At 40.5% G+C, this 24,071-nt stretch overlaps 1 protein-coding gene across 2 annotated transcripts; it reads right to left on the bottom strand.

The window, feature by feature from the left end:
• Window positions 1–2,716: 2,716 nt before the first annotated feature.
• Window positions 2,717–23,995, bottom strand: secisbp2l (SECIS binding protein 2-like). Of its 2 annotated transcripts, none has more exons than XM_073464406.1 (18): window positions 23,750–23,995; window positions 18,129–18,337; window positions 15,730–16,057; window positions 15,460–15,598; window positions 14,682–14,905; window positions 13,457–13,481; window positions 13,170–13,285; window positions 12,737–12,847; window positions 12,503–12,613; window positions 11,935–12,102; window positions 11,600–11,741; window positions 10,762–10,937; window positions 10,503–10,635; window positions 10,230–10,392; window positions 8,351–8,571; window positions 7,898–8,052; window positions 7,467–7,686; window positions 2,717–6,410 (listed from the first exon to the last, which is right to left on the bottom strand). In XM_073464406.1, the coding sequence occupies exons 1-18, from the start codon at window positions 23,768–23,770 to the stop codon at window positions 5,779–5,781; spliced, it is 3,294 nt and encodes a 1,097-aa protein (XP_073320507.1). In that variant the 5' UTR covers window positions 23,771–23,995; the 3' UTR covers window positions 2,717–5,778. The 2 variants fall into 2 exon arrangements, with proteins under 2 accessions (XP_073320507.1, XP_073320508.1); XM_073464407.1 differs by having other exon boundaries at window positions 13,170–13,282.
• Between the last annotated feature and the right edge of the window lie 76 nt (window positions 23,996–24,071).

Genomic DNA, 24,071 nt, shown 5'->3' with positions numbered 1-24,071 from the left:
AGACGCGATAGAATCAGATGCAGTACAGTGATTTTCATCCACACAGGCATGTGTAATGACTTGAAAAATGATGAGCTACCTGGTAAGAGTCCTGTCTGTGATTTGAACCTGGGTAAGGTTTGCTCTCTCATAATCTGGGAACTGGACAGAGGAGAGCACTGGGACAAAGTAAAAAAGAAAAACCTGCCATGAAAATAAAAATCAGTTATTACACCCAGATAAGGCAGATCAGATTTGAGATAGCAGAAAAAAAGGATAAAGTTTAGAATTTTTTCAGTTGAAATTTGGGGAATCTTCTGAGCATCTTGTGTCCCGTGTCCTCAGATTATTAGATTAGATTCCAAGAGTACGTGACGGCAGATTCAACTCACCGGTGTGGGACTGAGCGATGTCCTGTGGAGTCTGAAGTCCAGTCTGCTCCGCTGTACTCATGCTGAGTGCAGTCCCATCCTCCCGACACACACACACTCTCTCTTAGTCTCCAGGCTTCCACTCCTGCTTCACCTCCACATCAACTTTCTGACGCACAGCAGAACTGTGCAGATTTTTTATGAATGAACTTTGTCTCTCTCTCTCTCTCTCTCTCTCTCTCTTTTTTATGAATGAGAGGCTCTCGCTCACTTCCTCTGTCTCTCTGTGACGCTGCATGCAGATGAATGTGTGAATGGAGCGGGGGAGAGATTGACAGACGGCCCCTGAGGCTCTCTCTCTCCCCCCCTCCCTCACCCGTAAACTTCCATCCAATCACAGGCGGGTAGGGTGACTCATGCTGTACACACACACACACACAGACACAGACACACACACAGACACAGACACACACACACACACACACACACACACACACACACACACACACACACACACACACACACACACACACACACACACACACACACTTATACACTGAAGCAGAGCCAATACAGTACATGAGTGCTCTATTCCTCTCTCCTAACATCAGTTGCACCTCTGAGATGCTGTTAAAGTGTGTGATTAATACATTATCATCTTGGTTTTACTCATAGATCAGGTTGACACTGAAAGACATTTGATAATATAATATGCAATGCATGTAATTTTCAAATGACCTGCATGAGCATACATGAGGAAGAGGATTTATGAGACATTTGCATTTCTGCTTGATTCCAATCAGAACAATACACAAGAGCCGACTAAAGACTGCTTTGCACACTGTAGTAATTCCTGATTAAAAGATTATTATCTAACAAGAGCAAATAGCAGGAAGAGAGTAGCTGTACTTCCATACATAGGGCCTGGGATCACAGGGTAAATTTATGATATTAAACACACAGAATGTAAGTTGTGATCTTATAACTACCTTTACCAAAATGTATCAACACGACACAGTCAGAAATGTCCACAGACGAGGACATGTTTTAAAATTGTATTCATGTTACATGCAAACAGGTTTAGCAACTCCCTTCCTCACTCTCTGATGTACCATCTGATGCTTCCTCAGAAGTTTTAGCAACAGGCGACCAAATGAAACACACACTACCCTTGAATAAAATAACAGATTTCTCTGAGTTTTGTAAAGGTCTTGTCATTTTTAGACATTTTAGCTTAGAAATGTTACAATTTCTGTCTTTAAGAGCGAGGAACTTTCTCAGTCGTAAGGATTTTGCTTAAAACCAACACATTATTAAAGGACAACTGTTTTTGACTATAGAAAGGCATCACAAGTCTTCAACACTGAGTGCATTAAGCAGTGTGCAGCAGAGCTTTGTCCCTTTCTAGTGGTCGTTCAGTAAAACTGCAATCCAGGCCTGCAACTGACTGTTACTACATCCATCATGGAGGTTTTGTTTTCGCCCCATGTCCGTTTCAGGAATCCATCAATTTTTTTCTTACTTTCTTTAACATTGCAAGACAAAGGCGTCAGTCAGTGTAATCTGACATGGATCGTAGGTCAGGTGAGTATAAATTATGGTGAAGCAGTTATGGGTGGATTAGGATTATGGATTAGTCTTGATTGAATTAAAGGGGGCTGTTAGGCCTTGATGGATGTTTGTGCGCCACTGACTGCCATTCTAGTTTTAATTATCCATTATTCTGAAGTCTATTTTCTCAATTTATGGATGCATCATTTTTTCTATTCCTGCAATAAATTAACTTCTTAACCTTACAGTTATATTGTTCAAATAGCTTGTTTTATCCAACACAATGTCCAAAACCCAATTTACCATCATATATACAACAAAGAAAAGCATCAAATCTTTACATTTTAGGGCAAGAGAGAAAGAGAGAAATTTTGGTAGCTTTTGCTTGAAAATTACTGAAATGAAAATAGTTCCAGATTTATTCTCAGGTGATCTGCTTCGACTCTACGTTTGGCTGCATGATAAGGTTAGAAAAAAGTGATTATTTTAACAGATTTAATATGATTCATGCTTTAATTTTTGCATCACAATTTTCATTTTCACTATAAAACCTATTAAAACTGTGATGATGTGACCAAACAAACATGTTTTCTTACATCTGGAGAACAAGATTTGTAGGTCAGGACATCTCTGCAGCACCACAGTACTTCATTATAATGCTGTACTGTCACACATTTTACCTTTACCAAAAAATTGCAGCTTCTTGCGATTTGGATAATATTTTAATGAATTGTGCAGTCCTAGCTCTACTGCAGTCTGCAGTGTACACGCTGATGAAACAACAGTAGATAAAAGAAGAGACATCAGTCAAATGATTTACATAAACATTTTAATGATGTTAATCATCAGTCCATATAGGTTAAGATAACAGGATTATGAGAAACAGCCTCTAACAATGTTGCTAGTGATGTACAGTCGGAAGGAGACGGTCTTAAATATCCATATAAAGACGAGGAACACGCTGAAAAAAGTACTTCATTGAACCGTTTTTTTTGTTTTGTTTTGATTTTTTTTGTTCACATTAGTTACAAGACCTTTACCAGTACGTATTTACATAGTGCAAAAAACACTTGCTGTCAATGAACATACTTCAAACACTTTGATGGAAGTCAGAGCAACAAAAAGCCTGCACACAGCGTACCTTTTATCAAACCACAAATACTTTCATGAGCATGATATCCAGTACACTGTCATCTCCCATCACACGGCTTCACATTGCATACAGCCCGACATACTGCATTTACTGTACACACACTGCCAACATCACCATCGACTGGCTGAATTCTCGCCATGATTCACTCTCAAATACCGTTATCAAATTGGATTCCAACTGTTTAAATGTTAAAACTATCAAATGGCTTTAAGAACAGGATGATTGTATTTTTTTAATACAATGCAAAATCAAAATCTCTTTTGTACACTTGTATTTACAAGGGTTTATCATGAGCATGTGCACGACTTTGTGACCACTTGTTTGACTTCCAGTGGTGACTCTGACCCAGTCAGGGACGATGCTAACAAAATTTGTCTATAAACTCTAAAAGAGCTCTACAAGGATTCATTTCAGTTGTAAGCGAACATCAGATTTTTTGTAAACTTGGGTATTGGTAAATTTGATTAAAGGTCCCATATTGTAGAAAGTAAGATTTCCATGTCTTCTGATTATAAAGCAGGTCTAGGTGATATAAAAATACTGTGAAAGTATCAAATTTCTCAATGCACAGAGAAATTCAGAAACTGTGCCTTTAAACGAGCAGTCGGGACTTCTGTAAAGTTGTGATGTCACAAACAGAAACAAGGTGGGCGGTAGCTGCTCAGGCCTGTGAGAGATGACCAATCAGAGCAGAGTTGGCCTTCTGGGAGGTGGGTCCTAAAGAGATAGGTGCTAAAACAGAGCATTCAGACAGCGGGTGAACAGAGGTGATGCAGCAGTATGAGAAACATAAAGTGTTTTTTGAACAATAAAGCATGTAAACTTTTTTTTAGTAGACACCTAAAATAAAAGTATGAACCTGAAAATGATCATAATATGGGACCTTTAATACCAGTAAACACTTGCATTTCCTATTCATTGATGTGGTTTAAGTTGCAATTTTTTAATTAAACAGTTGACGATAAAAAAAAAACTTTTCTTTTTTCTAAATAAAACACAAACTTTTTTTCTGGGTGGAAGGACTTAAAGTTCTGCCAAAAATGAAAATGCAGCCATTATCTACTCACCTTCATGCAAATGAGGTCAGGTGAAGTTATGTAGTCCAAAAAACATTTTAGGAGCTTCACAGCAAAACAGTGTTGAAGCATTCTTCTAAACATATGAAGTAGCTGGGGACTTTTAAAACAACCAAAAGAAACCAGTAATGGATCCAGACTGCTCATCAGTTGTAATCCAAGTCTCCAAGATCGCAAACTGATTTGAAAAGACTTTTTTTTTTAAACACCCTCGACTTGTGGTTGAGCTTGTGCACCCACTTCAGACGGGGTGTGCTCTCAATTTTAGCTTAGCTTAGCTTCAAAAAGGGTCTTTTCAAATCAGTTTGGCATTTCAAGGTTTCTGGAGACTTGGATTACACTAGATAAGCTTGATGGAACCATTTCATGTTCTTGTTTACATTTTAAAACAAGTCCCTAGCTACTTCAGTTGTTTGGGAGAATGCTGTAACGCTGGTTTGCTGTGGACTACGAAACGTCATCCGACTTTCCATCAGCATGGAGGTGAGCAGATAATGACTGAAATTTCATTTTTGGGTGAATTTATCCTTTATAAATGTTGATACATTTGATAAAGAGGCTTTTAAAAATGGTGTTAGCTCATTAGCAAGTAAGAGACAGCTTGGGAGCACCCCATCAGACAACAAACACCACCAGAGAGAACAAAACAGGAGCACTTTTTTATGACGCACAGACAGCATCTGGGAACTCAAGACAATTCCAGTCGGAGGAAAAACAACCCCAAATAGTTTCACACTGGGCAAGATCAGTATGACAAATCATTATATGCTGTAGTAGAACCACATAGACAAGGTTATATATACACAAAGCTTGTTTTGCTTCTTAGAAGTTAAGTCGTTTGAATCATCTGAACACAGAATGGGTCACTTATTATTTGAACATTACAAAACACTCTCTGAAGACTGACAGGCGGGAGTGGTTTTGGTACAAAGACAGAACCCCTGACACTGTAATATCCTGTGAGGAAAGCTAACCAAGCAGTAATTAAAAAAGCAATGTCTCTCCTTTACTCATGGAGCAGACAGGTGAAAAGAAAAAACACACACACATACACACATTATTTACAAAGATAAAGCTAATAAACACAGCAAAATAAATGCAAACTATGTGCCTGCAAAACACACACACACACACGCACACAAATACTTGCAGAGCTGTAAACCTTCTGAGCTCTGTGTAAAGTTAAGATGGGAGCCGAAACCTTCCTTCTCTGTGAGCTACAGACAGCAGGTTCAACATGTCAGCGCTCATCACTTGCTCCCAAAAACGTCCCCGACTCTCAAGGAGTTCAGTTTCGGAGGAGGAAAGTCATAGACTTCCCTCTGAATTCAAGTGTAGCAGGTTATGGGCAGAAGAAGTAGTGAGGGCATCGGTTTAAATGACCAGGTGAGCGTTGGTTTCAATATCTAATCCCTCAAACTGTGTTGGTTTTCGTTTGGTCTGCGACGCTATGCGTTTGTATGTTGGTCAGTTTTTCTGTAATGTTTTAAAGGTGTGTGTGTGTGTATGCATTGGTCAGTTGGTTGGATACCTGAGATTATGCCTGGTGTCAGGGGTTAGAGACGAAGGAGAAACACTGCTGGCTGCTGTGAAGATGGATGTGTGAGTGCGACAGAGGGAATGAGTGTATGTAAGAATAAAGGTGCCATCAACCGGCTACCTTCTTCACCTCCACCTGCTCTTTGCCCTCAATCACCGTCTCTGTGATGTCCGCTGAATAGAGGTCCTCCTCGTCCTCGCTCTGCCCTCTCTCTACTTCGTCATCTTCCTCTTCCTCCTCCTCCTCCTCCTCTTCCTCCGTACTCTCCTGACTCTTTCCCAGCTGCAGGTTTTCCAGGGTCTTCGACACCCAGGATTCGATGCGGCTGCTCAGAGTGGGCACCTCCACAGAAATAGGTTCAGGAGTGTAGTCCTCCTCCTCCTCGTCCTCCTCCTCTGCCTCCTCTAACATCCCGGGGACCAGGGTGGAGGTCGTGGAGGTGATGGAGGAGTTTAGCGGGCCCCTGCAGCTTCCATCCAATGAGCCTGTCTCTGTGCTCTGCTGAGATGCCAGCTCCAGCCGGTCGTCGACTCGGACCTCGTCTCTCTCGCCGGTACCCTGTGTGAGAGGCCCTGTCCTGGGCGGGGGAGCAGTGGAGGCAGGAGGGGCGGTGGTGGGGGTGGTGGCTGCCGGAGCCTCACTGTCTTTTTGGGCAGCTGTGGGAGGTGTAGGACGACTCGGCTCAGGCTCAACGGGCTCCAGGGCATCTGAAGTCTCCACCATACTCCTCCAGTTGGTCTCTGAAGGAATGAATCGATTTGTTATGCTCCATTTTCTTTTTCATATCTCAGCAACATTACAGACAGTGATGTAAAGTAACTAAGGACATATACCAAAGTACTGTATTTCACTTTAACTTACAGTTCAGTTGAATATTTCCATTTTATGCTACTTAACACCTCCACTCCACTGCATTTCTAAGGGAATTATTATACTTTCCACGCTGCTACATCTATCTGACAGCTATAGTTTCGAGTTAGTTTAGGTTTAAGATTTTTTGTAAAAAAAACAAACAAACATGAAATTATCTTATAAAGATTAAGATGAAATCTTTGCGACTTGTGACCTCTTACAAAGTGTCTAGTGGACCCTTGTCACATCAAATATCTATGAATTGTTAGCAGTTCCACCAAAGGGAGATTCCCCATCAGATGGTTTCATTTAAACCACTGTTTGAGGCACAAAGTGGTCCAATCATCTAGTATAAAAAAGGCAATATATACGGAAGTCATAAAATGAAGGGGTTTTTATGAGCAGATCTTTATTTTTCCTTCTTTTCTACCCCTTTAAGGACCTAATCCCAATAATCCCAATTAAGGTCTAAGCCTTGAACCCTCACACACTAAAGTTGAAATCACCTGATAAATTAGAGAGGCCGCAAGGTTCCAAAATGGTATAAATAGGAATGGGACAGCACTATGTGACATTTAAATTTACCTTGTGGGCTTAGGATTTTTATTTTAAAATGTATGATAAATATAAAAAACAGCACAAATAGATACTTATTCAGTGAGAAATGAAATGCAGAATTATGGAAATTGGCCATAAAGGGCTCAAAATGTCTGCCATGGAGCCCTCATGCACTTGATGATTTGACAGTTGGACAGCCCTAAACCCTCATGGATGTACCGGAAATGCGCCTCAAAGTCTGATAAATGTTAAATCTGTTAGTGTGGACGTTGGGATTGGGCCAATAATTTCACAACCCTTCAAGTTTATCTACTGACACTTTGGTTTAGGTCCAACTTCCAGGTTGGGAATCACTGGATTGAGAGTCAAAACATGTGGGATCTTACCATACTCCTTCTCATTGACCTCTGAGATGGGCTCAGAGAAGATGGAGCAGAAGGAGATAGCAGAAGCAGCAGAGTGGTTGCGGGAATGGCCCATGTGGTGCGGGACTTTCTTGTCGTTTTTCAGAGCCTCCTCGGCCTGCTCCTGCTCCAGAGCTGACACCATGTCCTTGTAGGCCTTCCTCGCCTCTTCTGTCAGAGACACCAGTCGGTTGAAGAGACCCTGGAAGAGAAGGAGGGATTTAACCATGATGATCCTGTGTGTCCAAGGTGTTTCCTTCCGGTCTCTGCTGACCTATTGTCCACATTTCATTTGTTCAATCATTCACCTGACATTAAGATAGGTTGATCGGAGTGATAGATAATAAAGTATAAACAGAAGTTTATTACAATTAAACAAACAAAGAGGTTTTAAGTGGGTGGTAGTGCTTTACCTCGGCTCCAGAAAAGTTGAAAATGCCGACCACACTAACAGGCACTAGTTTGTTGACGCAGCGTCCAAGAGCCTTTCTGCCCAAAGCAAAGACAAATGGGATCTCCTGCTCCCGAGCCATGGCAATCACATTGTATAAAGCTTCATCCAAACCACCTGCAACACAGTAAACAATTAGTGACTCAAATGTACCAAAAATATAAATAAAGTAAGAAACAGAACAAAAAATACCAGCTAATGACTTGAACACAAGAGTGCAACAACCTGCTGTTTTGGTAAAATCCAAGTGAGGCTTGGCTCCTTTCAAATTGTTTTCACATTATTATTTAAAACATTATTAAAATAACATCATAAAATTTTGATTAGAGCAATTTTACACGTGTTTGCAGCTAGGATGGTCAGACTTCCGATGATCTGATTAAATACAGACTATATAGTCTGTAACATTCATCACCTTTGGCCTGGATCTTCTCACAGTTGGGAGAGATGATGACACACTTGATCTTGTGCAGCTTCATGTGCTTGGTGACCTCTCTGAGACCCATGACTAGGCGGCGTTTGGATTTGGCCTTGGTGGGATCCTTCTGGTAGACCCGCTCCTGGAAGCGAACCAGTTCCTGCAACAGCAGCGTCACGCTCTCGTCGATCTCTTTACTCAGCACTTGGTTACAGTACCTGGAAAAAGCATGAGAGGAAACATAGTGCCGGTTAGGAAAGTGTTTTCATCTTTAGGGTAGTCTCCTATAGTCAGACCTATCTCCACAAAGTCTGGCTGAATCCATTATCATCAATCTGGTATACGCAAAAAAAAATGCTCTGGATTGTTTGTATCTCATCATCTCCTCATCAAAATCGCCTCAGGTGGTGCAAAACCAAGGAAGGTGGGCTGGGAGGCGAGCCCTGGCATTAAAATGGCAAAATGCCCGTAAAAGAAAAGGTAACAACTGTTAGCTTGTATACATTTGTACTGTTAGTGACCAGGTTAGAGTTACTTAACAATTTTAGTGCTTATGTTGCCTGCTTGGTGGTTTTTGTTATCGTTTCCCATGACGGGTATTTTGCAAAAACTGTAATGCGCAGACAGCAGAAGGGAGGAGAATGCTGACTGAGACAAATGAACAATGGCAGGCTTATAGCCACAGTATACATCAGGTGAGCCAAACCATCTTTTGCATGCCTAGCAAGCTAACAATGATGGTTGCTAATAATGTTGACTGCCAATAATAATGTAGTGAAATGTTATTTACAGACTTCAGAACTTAAACTATTACTTGATTATTCAATTAGCCAATTGACAAAAAAAAAAAAAGAATCCGCACAATTTTGATAATCGCTTCATTGGGAAAGTATTCCCTCGAGCAAACTGCTAAATATTCTGAATACCTTTAGGTTCTAGGAGTGTTGGTCCAACAAAACAAACAATTTGATGATGTCAAAATGTCTTTTTATACTAGCTTCTGATATCTAATACACCAGAAACCCCAAAAAAGGGGTTGCACACTCTTGAAGAAGATCAAGAGTTGAGAGTCTTGAAGAAGGCCGGAACATCATCTAATTAAAGAAAATTGCACATGGAGCCAGAATGTGTGACACTTTTTTCACTTTCTAGTCAGCTGCTGGTGATCAGCACCTCATTAAAGCCCTTTGTATGTGTTACCTTTCTAGGATATCTCATGCACCAAACAATCATCTGAAAATAACAGCAGCAGACTAAGGAGTCTATTGCATAGATTATATTAATTATTGGTTGAGTCTTTGTTGTTGTTGTCCTTCAAATTAATCAAATTTTATGAAGCTGTTTATGACAACTTTGCTGCAACTGCTTGTTGGTAATGCTTATGTTATCATACTTTGTTGGTACACGATCCCCAGCATTCTGTTTTGATGAAATATCTGTCGGACGGTCGACGCAGTGTGGCCTGAGGAACAAGTGTCCTAGAGGTCAAAGCTGAGAGGAGGAGCTTGGCTACAGAGGCCTTTGGATGCTTTGAAATACAAACTCTGTTAGAGAAGGGCGGGCTGGGACAATAGGCCTACAGCTGAGGACATGGAGGGACAAAGCTGTGTTTGTGACCGCTGGCATACATTTTTGCTGAGAAGGGACAATGTGCTAGGCATCTGTGCCATACTCTACAATTCTTTATTGTACAGTCCCGCCCTTAAAAACACCCATTAACTTTCAGAGCTTCTCACAGTCAAGGCTCTGTGATGTTTGAGTGGGACAAGTATTTGATTTTTCCGACTAATTTTTTTGTTACCATGTTGTGCATTTTTGAGACATTTCAGTGCCGATTCCTACAAACATCTGCCCCGTTCAACTAGTGCATACTTACTCCCTGAAACGTCGGCTGTGGATCTTGGTGATGGCGTTCGAAGCCATTGGACTCCCAATGCCAGAGCTGGCAGGAGAGCCCTGGGATACTGGGGTGATGCTATACGGAGAATTCTGACTGGCCGGAGAGAGGGAAGCATCACTGGGCACGCTCAGACCGTTGTCTGTGGTACAGAACAGAAACAACAATAAGAAAATATATCATGGACAGAATAAGTATGGGAGCATCCAACAACTGAAATGTGATCCCTTTTTAATAATAAATTACCGTCACCTTCTTGGGAGGCAGGCTCTCGTGGAAGATCATCCGTAAAGTGTAGACTATCCTCCCCATGCTCCTCCTGGCCTGAAGACTCTTGTTCTACACTCGTCTTCCCTTTCTTCCCTTCACGTTCCTTCAAGATAATCTAGCAAAACACAGAACAAAAAGAATGTCAAACACAAGGGCACTTAAAAACAACTGCAGGTTCAAAGATCTCCATTTGTAGGCTAAATAAAAAAATTCTTCCTCCCATATTTCCGAAATCATTAACCTTCTTAAGAGCTGTTGGCCGTTTCACTTTAGGGATTTCTCTCTCCTTCCCTCTCTTGATACGCGGTGCAGTGTTATCCAGGGAATTATGCGGGGCTGAGTATGGCTGCTGATGACCCTTCAACATGGACGGCACGTTGGTGGAGCCTGAACCGTGGAATGGAGTAGTTGTTCCAACTGCAGTGAAGGACAACAAAGTTAGTTTACAAGCACAATGAGAGTATGTGTACATGAATGCAAAATTCAGGGTACTGTCAGTCACAGTTAGTCACAAGTCAGCTACACAAACGTGTACAAAACATGTAGGTCGTACAATCAATTAACATGTTTTCATGGGATCACAGGGACATTTATAAACACACAAAAACTACACAGTGGGGCATGGGGAAAGTCCTAAATTATAGAACTGTAACAGCTACTCAATATGCTATAAACTTTTAAATTAGTAGCTAACTATTTGATGATTGATTAATCAGTCACAAATGTGCATATGTTCTGGTTCTTTACTCCTCTATGACATTAAACTGAATATTTTTGGGTTGTGGACAAAACAAGACATTTGAGAACGTCATCTTGGGCTTTGGGGAGTATTGATCAACAAATTTCATTATTTTCTGGCATTTTAGAAACCAAACAACTAATTGATTAATCAAGAAAGAAGTCAACAGATTAATCAACAATGAAAATAATTGTTGCATGCAGCCCTACGAGATTTCAAACAACAAAACTAAATATGCAAAGAAGAGCACTGGCAAGAAGTAGACCATCACCTCCACTGAATAAGTTATTTGTTTAATTTTTTATACTGCTTGTTTATGTCTCATAGAGTTAATGAGTACCTGTAAAAGACAGTGGCTTGGTATTGGTGAGCTGTCTGGCCTTCATAGCTTGCTGATGTTTCTCCAAAGCTGCCAACATGTCTCCCAGGTCCAGCTCCACAGAGGTTTTACTCTTCTTCCCTGCTGCTTTGGTGAATGCCTCCTGCCGGGCAGAGAAAGAAAAGGCAGAGCAAGGTCACAAAAATGAACCAGTCAAATAATTGAAGATCAGAATAGTAACATGGGGTGGGGACCAGAGTTGATGAAACAAGGCACAGAAACAACAAGCCATTACATTAAAGCTATTCAGTGTCAATCCAACCTACATGACCAGAAGACACAGTGCAGGTGTATACCTGTAATTTCTTCTGTTCCATGCTGATCTCAGAGTACTCCTGTGCAGTGGCCAAGGCAGCAGCCAGAGCCTTCTTCCTCTGGCTCTTGGCCCTCTTGGGAACAGAGGTGGTGATGGGGATGGGTGTCTGCACAATGTTGATAGGAGAGTTTTCTGGTAGGTTATCCAGCTGTGATGCATGCAGAGACAAAACAAAGTATTTAGTCAGGGTGTAAATATCAACCGATACAAGGATGGATCCACAACCACAAAACCAAATTCTACAAAAAAATGTTTTATAGTTGTCTTTCCCAAGTGCACTCTCTGCACATCTCTGCCTCCAACTAATCCAAGAAGGTAACATGTACACTGACAGTAAAATTACAGAGACGAGCAGTCAACACAAGAAAAGTATTGCAGCTAATCAGCGCTTTTATTTGTTTAATTTGGTATTTTTAATGTGCCCATAAAGATGAAGATGATAAACAAAAAAAACACAACCCTAGTTATTTCTAAGTCCTGCAAGCAGTCAGAACATGACACAGAGAGCCTTTACAGACAGTCATCCCTAGGAAAACACCTTCTCTTACCAGGTTTTTGGGCAGTTTAGGTTGTGTGTGTGTCTGGGCTGCAGCAGATTCTGGTTTGGTGTTGCGCTGAACAGCCCCTCCTGTAGCCAGATCTGGGAACTCATCTTCATCCTGACAAACATGTAGAAAACATTTCAGTAGAATAATTAAACTCTAAATCTATAACGAGTGTAAAGGTAACAGTGCTGCATTGAGAATGCATTACAATGACATGCATAAGAAACCCTCTCTCACCTCAAAGTAGAGAGGCTCTGGGGTGAGCTCAGTGCCAGTGACCACCGCTGGCTGTAGTCTTTGCTCTGGCTGGTTCGGCGGCACACGTCCTGGATAGCCATTGTGGAAATCCTGAAAAGCAGAGACGCACAAACAACACAGGAGTCAGACAGGGTACCAGTAGTATTTAATACATTTATTACCATCTTTTTTGTATTTTAGGTGATATATTAGGTTGACTGGTGGATATTTCCCTGTGAATGGATGTTGTTTAAGTTGTTTGTTGACTATGTGTGACGGACACTGCAGATGTGAATTATGTTACACATTGGTGCAACTTAAAGAACAGGACATTTTTGCCAAAATTAATCACATTTCATCTATTCTCATTCCATATAACATGAGTTGCTGGTCTGACATAAATCAGCCTTTTACTCAGTGGGATCTACTGTACCTGTGAGAAGTTTCTCTGTTCGGGAGTCTTCCTCTGGTCTGCTCTGTGAAACTGGCCGTTCCTGTCCCCCCAGGACTTCGGGGCAGCCTGAGAAGCTACATTCACCCAGGTACCTGCTAGAGGACAAAAACATTAACATTGATTCTCAGGTTAAACAAAATCATCACAAATTTCTAATATGTTATATAGAGGATGGATCAGGAATTTAGCTATGAAATAAAGGTGGGAGGATGTGAAGGGAAGGAAAGACTCCTGACACTTCGTTCAAAAACATGCATCAAGCTTACCTGTCATTACACCAGCCTCGACTCCCTGTACAGCACAGAAAAAGGAGAGAAAAAGCTGAGATGTCTAGTGTTTGTTAAATATGTTAGTAACACTGTGAGGTAGCTTATATAAGGACTACATTACACCTCCCCCACTGTTATCTGATCTGCTGTTACACAAGTGAAGTCTTGCATGTTGTGATATTTCTTAGTTGTTCCTCCTGGTATACAGTATGAACTATTGTTACTAGAAAAAAATGCCATGGTCATAATATTCATTAGCACCTTTAAAAGTTTGATAGAGTGCAAAGTGTATGCTACTTATGCAGTTAACATACCAAGGAGAATCAGAGAATCAGATGGGTGTAAGTGACATTTTGGGTGAAAATGAGCTACATATATCAAATTAGTTCTTGATGAGCTCTTGCAAGTGATACAAGGTATAAATCCATCCATAGTTATAAATCAAAAACTAGCACTGAACACTCTGAACTATTTGGGGTCAAAAAGACAAAAGTACACTTCTGTACATTTAAAAAAAAACTTTCTTTTTCAATTAATGTCGAAATATTGTTCATCCACACGTTTATAAAGTTTTAATATTAAAAGATTTAGTTTAGTAAACAAAGTCAGGACAAATAATGGTCATTTTTTGTTTCGGCTCTCTTTTAAAATTGGTCAAATGTCACCTCTCCCCCCTCAGTAAATGCTTTTTGTTTCCTATCCACTGTCCGCTTAAGATTTATTTCAGCTCAGCAACAGTCGGACAATTTGCAAAAATTGCTTTATACTTGCAACAATCAAAAAAGCTTTGCTCTAAAGCATTTCTTGATTTCTTTTCTTCAGCTTGTAGACCTGACATGGTAGCTTTTGCAGAAGAAAACTCATAACTCTGTAACTTGAAGGCTGTTCAATCTCTTGCAACCAGCTCCACCAAATCAAAAGTGAAAACCAAAATTTCTGACATCAACCTTTAATAACATAATAGCCTATCTCGATCAAGTTATTTTAATCACTTTTTTCTAGCTAAATTACTTGAGCATTTTCACCTTGCTACTTTTCTGACTTGCTACCTGCACAGCTATCTTTATTTTATGCTTCACATGTTTACAATAACAATTTCAAACCTCTTCCTTAACAGCACCGAACCAGAATCAAGGAAGTAATGTTCTATCAATTTACTCATTATCAGTTAAAACAAAGTCTACAGTTTGGGTCTGGGGCTGAAGTTAAGTGGCCGACTTACTGTTGGTGCTGCTGTATTCTCTGCTGTTCGCTGTGTTGCCCCTGTCCCCTGGTTGTGTTTGGGGCTACAGTAGCCGCTGTCACTGTCTATATCTGCCTCACTGGCGCCCTGCTCGTTGTAGATTTCACCTGGATGTGACGCCCGTCTTCTCTTTGTTCGGTTCTTCCACAGCAGGGGACTCGCCCGCTCAGCAGCACCCCGACCTGACACCTCACCAGGGAAATCTGAGGGAAAATAAGGAGAAACTTAGACCTGATGTGAACTTCTTACACAGTGTCATAAAGACGCATAAAAAAGCATTAACTCTCCAAGTTAATCAATGGAGACTTGGACCAACTTTACTTTGATCGATGACGTTTTTCATTTGGCTTTAACAACAACAACTGAGTAGCCAAACTGTTTACAGACGCTCGTTAACTATTTTAAGAACAGAGACATCATTAATGACATCGTGAGCTGACACATATTAACCTCCCCAACTGGAAACTCTGCATTCCAGTTCTTTCAGAGGTTAAAGACAGACATCATCAACATCAACCTGTAGGACCAGACAACAACTCTTACTAGCATTGTTTCCCGCTTCCTCACTGACAGGAAAGATTCATGTTCACAGGCAACAGAGCTTACTGTAACAAAGTCTGGAATGTTTTGGGCTTCAGCTTCCTTTCAGCCACAAGACTGACGAAGGTCAGTGACGTTGGCTGGAAATTCAGACTCATAGTTTTCTCACTGCTACAAACAACAGGTTGTGGCTCTTAAAAAACAGACATATTCTTACCGGTCTGCTGGGCTGCATCCACCAGCATGACTGTCTTGGTCCTTCCATCAGGCCCCAAAGTACACACCTCCTTCTGCACAGCTACACTCCTGGTTGGAGGCCGGCGACCTCTTGGAGGCTGGCAGATACCCAACTGCTGCTGTAGGAGAAAGAGAAAGAGGCAGCGGCATGCTTACTTTAAATTGAGGATGAGGAGGGATACTTTAGTCATACAAATAATATGTGATGTTAATGTGACAGCATCACAATGAGGCTGTTGACCCTCTGTACCTTTGGGAGAACACTAGGTCGGATCATGCCTCTCCCCCTCTGACTGGCCATCCCATAAGCCGGCCCCAGAGGCAGCGGTCTTTCGCTAACATCTGCTGAGACGGGGTTGACCACTCCAGCTTGCACAGGACCTGCATATGTGCCAGGGAAGGGCTGATAGAAGCCCATCACAGGTGGGCACGGAGCAGGCATGATCTGGTAGTAAGCATAGTCATTGGAGACAGGAGGCTGGGGGGAAGACAGGATGGGGTAGGCCAGGTATGAACCCCCAGGGCTGGGGTTAGGCTGCTGCCAGCGCAGCTCCCCTCCATTATACATCGGATGTTGCCTGTAAAGCAGCAGAAACATGAATTATTACTGATATTTTACTACTTCCAGAATATGTGATATCTTTTAAAATCACTTCTCACAACTTATCTTCTAAAAAGTCTTCTATTTAGGCTCGTACTCCACCGTGTCCAATTTGTGTTGTTGTTGATTCGCCTCAGTCCTAGTTGTTTTATTTAGTTGTCTTAAATTGCCCCCAGGGGACAAATAAAGTTTTGAATTGAATTGAATTTATTCCTGGTTCAACCATGTAAAGCAACTTTGTAACTTTATTGTGAAAAAAGTGCTATATGAATAAAGTTTATATATTATTTTTATCATTACTATTATGATGATAAAGGGCTGCAACAATGAATCGATTCAGCATTTTAGTCATTTTTCAAGCTGGTCCCAGCGTCTTTGTGAGGATTTGCTGCTTTTCTTGACATTTATGACAGTAAATGAAAAGTTTTGGGGTTTTTGACTGTTGTTTGGGCAAAAGAAGCAACTTGAAGATGTCACTTTGGGCTCTTGGAAACAAGCATTCTTCACAATTCTTTGACATTTTATGGATGTAATGATAAATTGATTGAAGGTATGGAAAACATTCTGGAGAAAGATAGTTGATAGTTGACTGATAGTTGACTGATAGTCTCACTCCAGGTAGTCGAACACAGACGCTTTGGGTTAGAATACGGGCCGAATACCAACCCAATGTGTCAGCATTTGACAACCCAGGGATGAGATTCAACAGTCAACTATCTTTCTCCAGAATTGCCTTCCCCACCTTTAATCATTAATAATTGGCAGATAAATCGATAATGAAAATAATAGTTAGTTGCAGCCCTACTATCATCATTATCATTATATTATATATATATATAAATAAATATATAATATAAAGTACATGTATAAAGTATATTATTATAAAGTACAGATTGAAAATAAAAATAATATTAAACTCTGTATTGGCAGATACTCAATATTAACAAACACAGGTACTCAGTTAAGAGAACCATGATTGTGACATCCTGAATTAATCGGCTTGCACTTAATGATTATTTTCATTATTGATTAATCTGCCTGTTTTTGGCAATTAATCATTTATTCTATAAAACGTCAAAAATTGAATTCAACATGATTTCCCAGAGCCCAAAGTGAGTCTTTAAACAGTCCAAAACCCAAAGACTCGATGATAAGGAAAAGCAGCAAATCCTCACCGTTAAGAAGCTGGAACTAAATGTTTAATATTTTTGCTTGACATATGATTAATCAATTATCAAAAGTTGGCAATTAATCATCTTTAAATCACCCAATCAAATAATGAAAATGTTTTAGACTTTGTTTCCCACATTTAAAACATTTCTCAGTTTGTTTTTTTCCTTAAACATGTAGCAATGTGAAAACAATTAAATGTGTTCCACAAATAAGATTAAACCCCCTTTTGCAGGAGAGGGGTGATGCCCAGGTTAACATCTGTAAAGCCACAGTGATGTGCACGATGGTTTGTTAGGGGGTGTGTGTACATGGTATGTGGTACAGTTGATAAGGATCCAGATGACATTTTCACAGCCAGTCTACTATAGCGAGCATTTCCTTGCATTCAAATACGGGGGAAGGAAACAAAAGAACGGATGTGTGCAGGATACAGCAGATCACTGTGGACAAAGACAGAGCCACTGGAAACATAGATTGTGGTTCCATGTAAACTCTGCAACTCTGGGGAGGTTTCCATTCATAATTAAGCAGTTTTAAACTTTGGAGCATCTAATGGCTCAAACTCAGTACGGTGTTTAAAAGGATCTGATTGTGATTTCCTTGTCAAGCACATTTGGGACACGGTGTTCTTTTCTTCTTGTTATAGTAAACGGGGCAGTAAATGAGTTATTCTGAAGATGACAAGGGTCCAGAAGAGAGCAGATTGTTCTTATGCAGTGCAAAACAGGGACACCAGACTTTACACAATGCCACAGGAAATTGCAATATTTCTGCCAAAGTTAAATGCATTTGCAAAATCCATGATTATCATGAACCACAGTTGACTGCCTTCAGAGTTTCAGTCATAGCCAAATCCCCCCCTGCTGTGACAGTACCTGTTGGGTTGGTTCTCTTGGACGAAAGGGTAGCAGGTGATGAGGTAGCTGGGTATGGGAGTTGTTTCCACCCCTCCGTTGCCTCCTCCTATACCTCCACCCCCTCCTCCTCCGCCTGCCTCTCCAGATAGACTCATGCTGACGAGGGATCCTTCGAGACCTTTCTTCTGTGGGATGAACGGTTCCACTTCGGCTGAAAGCTTCACATCCTGCACAAAGACAAAAGAGCAGCCATTACTGTCACACTGTGAGAAACAGCCACCAATTAATGACTACATGAGTAAAAGGTCTACACCTAAGAGCAGAGTAGGGCTGTATTGACTAATCGATTAGTTGTCCACTGCCAAATAAAATCACCAACTATCATGACTGTCTACATGATACAACAGATTATAATTTTTTTATTACTGTTCTTGACATCCCACACCTATAAAATGAGATAGGTGAAAGCAACACTTCATATCAACATGGATACCATGTGCCAATTATGAATGAACCATCAAGGTTCATTCATAATTTGACTGTTTTTTTTTGTGGATAGGTTTGTATATTAAATTAATCTTAAACTATTTTGATAATCTATTAATTGGTTTGAGCAATTAAATAAAGGCAGAAGTCTCTGATCCAGCTTTTTAAATAGGATTATTTTCTGTTTTTTTCCCCTCCTCTCTGACATTAAAATGAATATCTTTGGGGTTTGGAGAAAACAAGACATTTGAGGACATCATCTTGGGCTTTAGGATACAATGATCACCATTTTCACCATTTTCTGAGCAACTGTAGACCAAACAATATGTTAAACAAGAAAACAACTGACAGATTAATCAACAATGTAAGCAATCATTAGTTGCATCTGCACTCTAGGGATTCAAATGTACAAGAATAATTAAGCAACTTCCCACCATCAACTCTCAAAACACTGTAAAAACTTAAACACTGTATGCGAAGAGCTATGCCCAGGCATTTTAAGTTATTAACTTGAGAACTGTCTGATACAGAACATCGTCTACCAGCAGACCAACAACCTTTCATTCTAGTGATAATCACAGCTGAGCGCTACATTTCCTCAGTGTTCCAGTTGGTTTACAGTCTTGTATGACTACAGCCATCAATAAAAAGGGTATCAGGCCTTAACACAAGGACATAAAACCATTTTATGTACAAGATGTTCAAGATGACATAACACTCAACTGCCAGAGGATCCAAGCAAAGTACACAGCATGTCTAGAACTATAATTATTGCCTCTCGGTTGTATGCCTCTGTTGCCAGTGAGGTTGCAGTTTAGACCCATATCTATCTATCTATCTATACATTATATATATATATATATATATATATATATATATATATATATATATATATATATATATATATATATATATATACACACATATACATATATATATATATATATATATATATATATACATATATATATATATATATATATATATATATATATATATATATATATGTATGTAGTCTGAAGGAATTTAATAAAACGTACTGAGTGTAGTTCTTGACGAAATGAAGGTTATCACTACATTATTCCAATGAATTATTACCAGTGAGGAACAAGATGTCTTCATTTAGAGATTCTTACAGAGGGGGTAGGAGGAGCTTTATCACATGGTGCAACAACGATCCCGTGATGCCCAATTAGGGGTGCAAATTTTAATTATTTCTTTTATTGATAGTCAGCTGCCTTAACAATCGATTAATAATTTATAACATATGAAATACGTTGAACATGTTTCCTTTAGAAAACGGTTTTAACCGCTGACATGATCTATGTTTGATGTAAAATCAGAGTCGGCTGGAAACAACCTTATTACAGGTTTATTAGGCTTATTAGTAGTTTCGCATGTAGCTGGGGTCTTTTCCACATGAGGTCAGTATAGATTCTGCTGCTGCACAGATATGGCGCTGTTTATTATACCTTGTGTGATCGGGATTTTGGGTTTAAGATTGAAGTACATTTCAGAATTGCACATAATTATCAATAACCAACTTAAAACATAGTTGAACAGCCTCACTCCCTTTATCTCTCTCTTCCTGTTTGTGCCTGCAGGGGAGTCTACCTTCAAATAATCTTTGAATAGTTCCCAGTGATTATCAAATAGCTTTTTTGCTATGAAATGCCCTAGTATGCTTGATGGAAGTCTTTGTGACCATGCGGTATAAGGTTACTCCTCCTGTCTCTTTTCACATGTGCTTATCTGTTAAATCAGATGCTATAGTTGCTAGCGAAGTTCAGAAACCTGCCATACAACATCAGGTTCTTGCGGGCGTCCATGTTTTCACGAGCAGATGCACTGGGACGTATCTAGATTAGAAGTCGGGAATACCGACTCGGATATATCTTCTTCCAGATTGCAATGGATTGTAGCATAACGTCTCATCACTTCATTATATTATTCTACATTTGTGTGAAACTTTTTCATAATTAGTGTAGCAAAGGCCAAAAACTGGTTTTGTGAAGTCACAGTGACCTTAACCTTTGACCACTAAATCTAATCAGTTCGTACTTGAGGTTAAGTGGATGTTTGTGCCAAATTTGAAGGATTTCCCAAAAGATGTTTCTGAGATATCGCATTCATGAGAACAAAAAGGACGGACAGACGTATGAACAACCCTAAAACATAATGGCGCAAAGCAAGCAGCATGAAAATGCTCCAGCTACTTTCACAGTCAATTTCTCATGTAACTAAAGAAATCTACAGCTGGATAAACAGAGCTGAAGAACATAAACAATGACCCACTTCTTGTTATTATCTACAATGAGGCGAGTCTCTGTAGCTTAAAGCCATCATGAGTCTACAGCTTTTTTTAAAAGGTACTTAATTACAAAATGTCTATCATCTTCCAAGCTATGGATGAAACCACATTCAATATAGATAATAAAATAAAAGGGGTTATAGTAGACACATATTTAAAGCTGGTGATTGAGGCCTGAAATGTTATGTTGTTTATTTTCCTCAAAGCCTTTGAGACTTAACCACACAGTTATTTTTTTTATACCACTTTTAAACTGACAAAAAGTTAAGAAGAAGGAAACTGAAGTGAGATGGAAAAGGATGATAGGCACCTAGAAGAACTATGAACCCTGAGCAACACTGTTGCACTACAACATTTCACTCAACATAGCGCTTTGGTGCTGTCAGCCAGCAATTCTGTCAAAAAACTAAAAGCACAATAATGCACTAACTCGAGGTCTTCTTCTTGTCAGTTCGGTTTTATGGGTCTCCAGATTTATTACCCAGGCAGTCAGGCTGTAGGAAATACTACAGCAGGCCACTGAAAGGCCACAGATTACAGGTCTTGGGTCTTAAAGGCCGGTTGGGGACTGAAACATTAAGTACTTGCAGGCTCCATCAGCCACTTCAGACAACATTTTTGTAGACACAGTTCCCAATAGGCAGGATATGCTCACTGATGACACCAACTAACCGGCAGGTCTATGGGTCTCCTTGATAAAGAAGAGTAATAATCAAATATGAAAACATACCATTGTTAGATGTATAGTACATATCAAAACCAACGAGACAATGCCTTCACACATTGAACTGCACACTTTAAAATGTAGATCTCATGTTAAAGTTAAAATACATTAATATAATATTTGTGGCTGCAAAAAACAATTATTTACACTGTCTAGACTTGTTTTGTCCTTAACCCAAATATTTTAGGTTTACTGTCATAGAGGAGCAAATAAACCAGAAAATATTGACATTAAAAAAGCTGGAGAGCATCTTTCACACCTCTGCGTGCCCCTAATTTGACATCACAGTGGCACTGGACTGACCCAAGGTGGCCGCTCTGCCCAAGAGGTCCCATTTAAAATAATCTGCTATTTTGCAAAGGAAGAGGAGAGGTGACAGGGTTCAGAGGACAAAGACGCCCCCTCACTTCTCTGCAACAGTGGTCGGGATGCATGAATAGAGCATCAGTGCAGCCAGTGGATGTCACACAGACAGCTATTGTCTCCCACTGATACTGTCTATGGGTGGTTCTCTCACTTTTTTTTAGGTAATCTATCCCATCCAATCTAAACAAGCTTTAGAGTGAATAGAGCCTGTTAAGCATTAAGCAATTCATTGAAAAACAAATGACATTTGAAAAGAAAGATTTTACAAACCCTTGGGGTGTAATAGCAGCCTCAATGCCCAGACCGATACAACCACACTAGTCTGTCTGAACCTGTACAGTATAGCTTATAGGGTGTTGTTATAGGATTAAGTTTGAGAGGATAAAGTAGGGACAGTACTACAAGATAAGCTTATTATACAGCAAGTCGTAATGTGGAGGCTTCATGTGCAGTCGTGGTGAATCCTGAATTTTGAACAGCAGCGGAGAAATCTATATAATAAAAAAAAGGCTGTGAAGCAAAAACAGAGCTGGTCAGAGGCTCCATCTCCTCATCCAACCATGTGTGTCTCTGTGTATGTGTGTTAGTGAGAGGGTGGGTGAGAATAGCTGTGATTGTGAAAAAGGCAATGAGGTCAGACCCAGATGTGCATTCACTGGGGATGACAGATCTCGGGGTAATTAGACTGGGGGTGACTGATCTCACAAGCCTCTGTTTGTGTCAGCATTTAGTGTTACTCTCACACCACCAGTTGCTCAAACACTATCAGATGGTATCTGACCTGAAAGGAAAGGTCGGGGCGGGCTGTGCAGAAGGTAAAGCATATGTAATCAAGCTTGTAAGACAAGAGGGGGCAGAACTGAGGAGTATCACAACACTAGACGACACATTTTCTGATACAGTTTGACCTAAGGGGACCATGTTGTCAGCCAGAAAACACCACTGTGCTGTGTGCAGACCAACAGGTTGATCTGAGGCACTGGCAAAACGCCCTGAAACACCAAACCCAACCGCAACCAAACTAAACTTTCTGCATTGCAAACATCGTCAGAGGAATGCCATACATGCTGAAGAACCAGACATTCCTCTGTTGACGATCCACGAAACCTCTCCGCCTCCCCGGACAACAACACTCATGCACACATTCCTGCTCCTCTTCTACCTGACTGAAACCTTTTTACCTCTACAGATTGTGATCAAGCAATACGTGTTGAAAAACACTGCTAGCTGTGGCTGCATCTGACAAGCGCCGTCAGATGACAGCTGGGATATTTAGTTTTAGCTAGCTGGCCAAGCTAATACTTAACTTAGGCTGTCTTCAACGGCTTTAACGTCAAAAATTATTGTCATGTAAATTAATATAAGCAATGTTGTAAAATGAGCGGAAACATATGCACTGCAATAAAAGACATTACGTGCTTTATCCGTTATCTTTTGTTATGAAGTGCGCTTGCCGTTAGCTGGTTTAACGTTAGCTTGCTAGCCAAATCTGCACTGCTGCTTCACAGGACAAAACACCAAAACCTACCGTGCTGCTCGGAGGGCTAATGACCCAAATAGCTAATTTAAGTCACCACTAAGCATCTCTGCTATTTCTAATAACGTTAACAGAACAGCGGCTTCTTGTATAACGTTAACCCAAGTCCGATTTTGGGCCTCAGAAGAAAAAACTAACGCTATGCCCCCCTCTTCCAGAGGCTAAAGCTTTAGCAGGACCCCAACAAAAGCAGATAATGTTAAAATAAACTGTACCTTATTGTCACTAGCGTCCATGTCAGTCACCAGCGCCGCGACAGACCGTCATTGACCACAATGCGGACGTCAGGATGCGGGCCTTTTTAATTTCTTCATGGTAAACAATAATCAGCGAAGGCTTACAGATACTCACACCCAATTCCTACTAACCGCTAACTAGACCCCACCGCTAACTGTTGCTAGATGCTGCTGCGTCAGCTAGCTGCGCTCGAGCGGACTAGCCTGTAGCTTCGCCTCCCTGCGAGTGAGCCCACTGCTGTCAGAGTGGAAATGGGAGTCACCTGGAACGGAAACCGTCGAGGACCATAAAGCTCTGACG

Source organism: Pagrus major, chromosome 4 (assembly GCF_040436345.1).
Source record: "Pagrus major chromosome 4, Pma_NU_1.0".
Lineage (NCBI taxonomy): Eukaryota > Metazoa > Chordata > Actinopteri > Spariformes > Sparidae > Pagrus > Pagrus major.
The sequence above is the reverse complement of the archived record's forward strand: the minus strand, read 5'-3'. Positions and strand labels throughout refer to the sequence as shown.